Below are 7,750 nucleotides of genomic sequence, written 5' to 3'. Positions count from 1 at the left end.
ATACAAGCCAAAAAAAAATTGGTTATAAACTTACCATCATTTACAACTTCAGTAATTTACTTCCTTGAACAGCGGAATACCTTAACTCTAGTGGAGATTCAGTTTACTTTTGGTATATAATACACTTGTAAATCCATTTTTGACAGTAAAGGGGACAACTCTTTTATTTTAAATATATGAATATGAAAAGACTTCACATTGAATTCAGTTTCACTGATTACTGGATCAACACTTTTCTGCCAATTCTTAGCCTTACCTAACATCCATATAAAGCATCCGATTACTTCACAACTCTTGAAATAACCTTCAAAATACTTGGCTCCGTATGCATTCGTACAACAAAAAAACAAAAAGGATTCATACAATAAAAAACAAAAAAAGGAATCAAGCAAATAACAGCAAATAAAGAATCATATGATAAAAAAACAGGATAAAAATTGCTCATTCTTTGCAAAATAAGATGATCCTAGTATAACAGCAGCAGCTGCAAATATCAGGAGCACATGACTCAAATATAATCTTGGACATGTATAATTTCAGAATTGACTGTACCATTGCAAGTGTATCAATCTAATGAGTATTAATGACACATAAATAACCAGAATAATACCAGCTGTGATATTTACTTTGAGCTACCAAACTTCAAATCTGCAACTTGCCAGTAACAAATCATATATTACACATCAGTGATATCATGTGTAAGAACACAGCAGTCTAGAGCTTTAAATTACACTTCAAGCATTAATATCTTGCTATTAAAAAAACAAGCTGTCCATTGATTGTATAGCTGATAGTAGATCTCTACTAAATCACAAGTATGCACCTTTGATATGCATATAGAATGACAAATTCAAAAACCCTTAAGTAAAAAGTACTAAGGTACTACTGGGGGCAAGATAGAAATCCCAAAATAATACCTTTGGTTGTACACCCGTGTGTGTAATGCCTGTTAACACTAAGATTTAAAAACTTTATGGTGAACTACATGATGGACAATGAACTTTCATAATAAGCGAATTCTTAACATGAGAACTTGGCCTATTTTGATATTTAAAATGTTTGTAAGTCTTCAAGTTTTGAGAATGACACAGATATACCATACCTTAAGAACTAATTCTTATATTATGCCACTAATAATTCATTACTATGTTTCCACTCCAAATTTTCAGTCTCAACAGGCACAGACTTCGCTTATAAAATCTTTTCCTCAGACACAAGGAATCACCATTAGACTATAAACCAGAGGTTTTAAGACAGCCTTGGTGTCAACATACAAGTTTCGTTTGGTAAAATAAATTTCTTATAATTTCAAAACATCAGAATGATGCTAAACAAAATGCTAAATTTGCAAAAAGTCAATTTATTCTGTTAAATAATCATAAAACATATAATATTTAAGTACTGCTGAATGTTAAGGTCTAATTTGTACATGCTCAAGCCATTTAGGTTTAATGGCATACAGTTACACTTCCTATCCTTTAATTGGGGAAACATACTTGTGTTTTTTTCCTCCATATCTTGCAACAAAGGCTTCTATCTTGAACTTTCTCTTGCAACCATCATAATTCATGTAGCGAATTTTGCCAAATATGGGGCGTTCTCCCCAACCTTGATCATGTATGCCACAGATTGACCACATGCATCCTGCAATTATAATATAACAACTTCAGTTTCCTCTTGAACAAGGAATAAAGTAAGGAAAAAAATATGAAAAAAAATTAATAACCTAAACATTTGGAAAAATAGACTGGTTATGAAATGCAACATATACATAACGAAGTACAGTAGTAATACATACAAATAATTAGGAAAACCTCAAATTTCTCATGCCTCCAATTCAGAATGAAACTCGTTCTTAAAATGAAATACCTGCTTCCAAACAAATGTACATACACTCATATGCAGTGCATATACTTCTTTCTATTAAAATTACAGTCCAACCTGGAAAATCCGGCATTCTGTGATCCAGGTACTCCCAAGACCAATAGTTTTTCAGCAGCTACGAGGGCGGTGCCATACATTTAAGTTTTTGGATTTTTTTCAGATTTCAAAACTGAAGCTTCCTCCATAAATACTACACAAACAGTTTACTTCCAATGAAAACATTGTAAAACTAAAAAATATACTACATACAAAACCTCGTTTGTCGAACGTTTCTTATGTTGAACTTTATGTTTTTCTAACAAAATTCAAGAATATTTTCTATCTTTTGTTGAACAAATGCTCGTACTTCGAACTGAATAATTATCTAGTTTATACTTGTATTCCACAGTCTACTGGGTCTTACAAGGTAAACTGTATTAAATTTTTTTTTTCATTTACAATATATAGTTTTAATGAAACTATTATTCGGACCAAATACCCTGTACCACTAAACTAACACTTATAAACTGCCTATCTTAACAGTTCACTGCTTAATTGGATAGTTAAAACAAAAATATGCCTTAAATTATCATACTAAAACAATTTAATATAGTAACTTCAAAACACAATCATCCCTAAACTCCCAAAGTCATCTTAGATTACCCCTTTTACAATTGTTATTCTTACTTACTTACTGTATATATGCCACATAAAATGCTTATAATAATTATTTAATTTTAAAATATTAATATTAATGTAAACCCAGCAATATATCTATCAAATGTTTAATACAAATTAAATAAATCTTCAACAGAAATTAAATAAATCTGCCTTACAAAAGGTTTGACAGCTAGTCATAAGCATAGCCGTGTTCTCTCATAGTATTGAAGTCATTCCGTGTTCCTTTCCATTGGTTATAAAAAAATTTAAAAAAAATAAATAAATAAAATAATCACTAATTCACTTTTTTCCTAGAGCAACATTGTTTATTAAAGAATTACTATACTATATTTTTTCATATTGTGTTCGTGACTTAATCCTTGAGAAACCTTGCAGAGGTGGTTAGGTTTTTGTGTGTGTGTGTGTGTGTGTGTGTGTGTGTGTGTGTGTGTGTGTGTGTGTGTGTGTAAAAGTTTAAAGTGGGAAAAAAAAAAGATGAAGGGTGCCAGGATATAATTTTACAGTACAGGTAGCGTTCCAGTTACGATAATTCATCATACAACAATCCAATTTTACAATGGGGTTAGCAATTAAGGGGACCGTCTGCTATGATGTCTATTTTTTTTTATTTATTACGCAAAATACATAATTTTCATATATGTTTTAGATATATATAATACCTTCATCATATAAAAATTTCAAGTTATTTGAGCAAAAACTTTTAGTTTTATTAGCAAAAGTTATGATTTAAAAAAAAAAGTAGGTAGCGATTTCTCGGCGAATATGACTTCAGTTGTATTGAAAATCATACCATAAAAACTTCTTTATATACGGAACAATTCTGTGTGACAGAATTTTATTTTTTTTTTTTTAATGAATTTTTTTTGTTTTTTTGTTTTTTTTATCTAGACACTCAAAAAAATCTAAAAAAAAAAGAAAGAAAGAAATAAAAATTCTGTCACACAGAATTGTGGGATTTTTATTCCTCTTTCCAATGATATCTTTCTCTCTAAAATTGGAAAATTAATAACCGAGTAATGGCTACCGTCATGCGCATAAGTATGTTTTTGAGTTATGAGCTCCCAAAGATTTGCTATGCAAATTTTCACTTTTTTCTTATAAAAGTCAAAACAACATTATTATAATTACTTTATTTGTACTTTTATTGTTGATTTCTACCATCAAAGATCCTGGTCCTACACCACCCCACAATACCCTCAGCGTGACACCAGACAATGATGTTGACGGCGAGACATAGACAATGAGGGCAGCTGATAACAATGAATTTTCGTGTTTTTCTTTCAGCACACTCCTGGCCTTCGCTAATTTTGCTAGCCTTAGTTGCTGAGTAGCCTTCTTGATCTTAGGTAACTTCGGTATTGCTATAAGTTCACTAATTAGTTATAAAAACAACCAAAACTTGTACATAGAATGTTTGGTCCCTGATTGTTCTATGGACCGGTCTGTACATATCCCCGGAAATGTGCTATTGTCTTGAATACCCTCTTCAATTGTATGATATCATCATGTCATTACTAGTTCTAAGTAGTAAGTAAGTTTAAATTTAAAGGGACCTAGTGTAAATATTAAGTGAGTAAATTTAAGTTGAATGAACCTTAGGTTTCATTATCCCCTTCCTTATAAAGACTACTTAGTATCTAGTAAGCTTGGATAGGCATTCTCTGATACATTTTCACCGGCGAACACAGGTCGAACCCAGATAAGGGATTTTGACGAAGGAAAAATCTATTTCTGTGGGAAGACTTGTGTCGCCCGGTGAACCCAGCCCTTCTGTTTAATTTCCCCACACTTACACCAATCCAAGCCAGGGTGTCTAAACATCCAGGATTGCAGATGGTGCTCGGGTCGGGTAGTAGTACCGGTAGTGAGGGGGAGGGAGATTGGCAGAAGACCTGAGAATAGTGGCTTTCACTCGCCTGGAACTTTATACCCGACACCCTTAGGGTGCTCGCGCGAGGGTAGTAACCTCAGCATACCATGCTAGCTTTTTTCTCTGGTATATTTAGAATCTATTTATACTAGAAAAGTGAGTAGCAGGATCCTTTTCACCGAGCGACACAGGTCTTCCCCCAGAAATAGATTTTTTCTTCGTCAAAATCCCTTTTTCGGAATCTAACCCCATCGTAAGTACGAGAATACCTGTACACTTATAAAGAGATTTAAGCTCTGACAAACGAAAGAGTATGCGTTTACAGAGAGAGGCTTATGGAGCATTTCAGAATTTTGCTACGGAACTAAACTTGACGAATGACAGTGATTATTCATAGGCTTTGTTCTACAGGCACTCCTCATTTAATGATGTAATCATTTTACAACAACTTGAGTAACAATGGCAACATGGAGAAGAAAAAAAACCATAGATTGAAAATAAAAATATTGGGAATGGTGGCCAAGAGAAAGGCTATTCTGTGATGATAATCTAGCCTAGCAGGTTTTGAAAACATTGAAATCTATGGCTAAAACAATAAATAAGGCTTTAATTTACTTTATATAGAAAAGCTATACAACTGAACCTCTTAAAACCAGCATTCTATGGTCCGGGAACTTCCGAGGTTCAGCTTGATTCAGCCACCATTAGTTTTGTTGTGCAGCCAACAGGGTGGCGCCACGTAGTGTTTACAACTTCAAGACAACAAAAATTATGCCATATCTCCTTTGTTTTTATGAAAATATTCTTAGTAATGAAAAAAAAAATGTGTGAAGTCAAATATTTTTTATATTAACTTGAAAATAAATATATTTATTTTAAACATTCCACTTGAGAGGTCTCTACCAAGTTTTGATAATTTCTTTTGTTTGTTTGTTTGGTGCTTTTACATTGCATGGAACCAGTGGCTATTAAGCAACGGGACCAACGGCTTTACATGACTTCCAAACAACGTCGAGAGTGAACTTCTATCATCAGAAATACACCTCTCTCACTCCTCAATGGAATGGCTGAGAATCGAACCCGCGACCAACGAGGTGGGACGCTAATACCATACCAACCACGCCGCTGAGGCCCTGTTGCTGTCATGGTGGTCAGTTGCTAGATGACAACCTCAAAGAACCTGACTGTCTTCCCCTTCAACTGGGCTGTATACCTGGGTACCAGACCAGATAAAGCTCTTCTGTTGCCAGAGGTTCCATTTACATTGTCATTTAATCTTTCATTTCTTTCCGTCATTGCTGAGTTTAGCTGGGCCCTACCCCATCGGTGATAGATACTCCTTTTTACAGCTGAGTGGACTGGGGAAACTATGGTAAAGATCCTTTCCCAAGAAATCATTGCCGAAGAGAGCGGTCACCCATCCAACGACTGACCAGCCCCAAAGTTGCTCACCTGGTCCATTGATGACCTAAGCCACTCTGCCATGGAGCCACGTTATTGTTGCTATTATTACATCTGCATATAACCACTGATGTCAAACAGCAGCTATTAAGCTTATGGCTAAACCAACAAAGCTCAGAATGTCTCACCTTTCCTCCTTCCAACAATTGGTGCATTCAAAAATACTGTACAGATTTTGTCGTTCACCAACTGATTCACTAGCAAACATTCCACTTCACATTTCTCATTTATTAAAAAGTATTTTAATCATTCTAATTATTTATGTGTATAAGACACATATGGTAGTACTGCATGCTGATATGAAAGACAGAGTAGCAGTTCAAAAACATCAAGATATCATTTGGAAGTTTCCCATGTGATTTGTCATCATCAACTGTATTACTCATGAGCTTTATATTCCAATAATAATAAATATGATTGTGTACACCATAGAATATAATTTAATACATTAAGACATTAAGTTTCCATTTAACAATACAAAATAAAATAAAATCACCTTGCATAATAGTGTAATCTTGACCAGCGCATAATAGTGTAATCTTGACCAGCCTTAAAAATTCTACTAGCTGCTATCTTGGGCTAAATTATCTAATATTGGTTATGATATCCCAATGAAATCATTTGTTACTGTACATGCATTTCTGTAGCGTAATAAAGTACAGTGGACCCCCCGTATTCGCGTTCTCCAGATTCGCGGACTCATACATTCGCGGATTTCTCTGGGGAACGTTTCCCTGCATTATTCGCGGAAAATTCGTGCATTCGCAGTATTTTTCTATGATAAAATATCCACAAATTCCTGGTTTTTTTGATGAATTTCATCATAAAATGCACTTTTGTGATAAAAACTATTAAAAAACCAAGTATGAAAATTTTTAGTGGGTTTTTCTTGAGTTTTAACTAACAAAATAGGCTGTTTTTAGCATTTTCATAGAGGTTCCAAACATTCGCGGATTCTAACTATTCACGGGGGGGTCTGGTACGCATCCCCCGCGAATATGGGGGGACCACTGTATTTGTATACGGTCATGTTTTGCTATTACAAAATAAATTTTACAAAATCACTTGCTACCCATAGGTTTATTTGCCACAAAAGCAGTTCAAGGAAGTACCACTGAGAAGACAAATTATTAGTTTAATTGCCCTATCAGATTTGTAAGTAACCAGAAGTTACATTTTTGCTCATAATTTGATTCTAAAACTTGGCACTAAATGATTTATTCTTTTTCTTAGGTATGACAGCATTAAAATCTCAAGGGAGGGAGATTTCAAGACACCATTCAACGGCCACAAAATTTCATTAGTTTAACCAGTAAGTTCACTAATCAACCAAAATATTATGCAACCTCTAAACAAGTGGTTCTTAACCTTTTTCAGTGCCTGCAACCCTTGATATCTAAAAAATTTTCTCGTACCGCCATCCAATGTCAATACAATAAAAACATATGAAAAGGATTAGTGATACAAACCTTTCTGCAAAATTATTAGTTGCACTTATTCAATTACTGAACAAAGGTACTTAAGTGTCAATTAGTAGGATACAATGAATGCACATTACAACAGTAATTATGAGTAAGATTGCATAGTGCACACCAACATTTTCAGTGGCTATCATGTCTCATACCCCTCCCCGATTTCAGGTTTCATACTCCTTGTGGGTACAGGTACCGTAGGTTAAGAACCACCGCTCTAAACAATGACACGACACTAACCTACATATCCATTAGGATCTCTGCCATCTAGATTATACTTATCATTAAGATATATACAATTGGCTAGTGCTTCCTCTGGGCTTGCTGTCCACTCCAAAATTTTCTTTGCCCAGTACATTCGCAAAAATCCATGCATCTTTCCTTCCTTAATCAACTGAATCTG

The 7,750-nt window shown here is 34.3% G+C and overlaps 1 protein-coding gene across 1 annotated transcript in view; it reads right to left on the bottom strand.

The window, feature by feature from the left end:
- Positions 1–1,166: 1,166 nt before the first annotated feature.
- Positions 1,167–7,750, bottom strand: part of LOC135198626 (deoxyribodipyrimidine photo-lyase-like) — a 236,887-nt gene continuing 230,303 nt past the window's right edge. Inside the window, 2 exon segments of the mRNA XM_064226383.1 lie at positions 1,167–1,644; positions 7,588–7,747. Coding sequence (XP_064082453.1) covers positions 1,472–1,644; positions 7,588–7,747 — 333 coding nt within the window. The 3' untranslated portion in view covers positions 1,167–1,471.

This window comes from Macrobrachium nipponense, chromosome 22 (genome assembly GCF_015104395.2).
Source record: "Macrobrachium nipponense isolate FS-2020 chromosome 22, ASM1510439v2, whole genome shotgun sequence".
Lineage (NCBI taxonomy): Eukaryota > Metazoa > Arthropoda > Malacostraca > Decapoda > Palaemonidae > Macrobrachium > Macrobrachium nipponense.
Note: the sequence above shows the minus strand (reverse complement) of the source record. Positions and strands in the feature narration are given on the sequence as shown.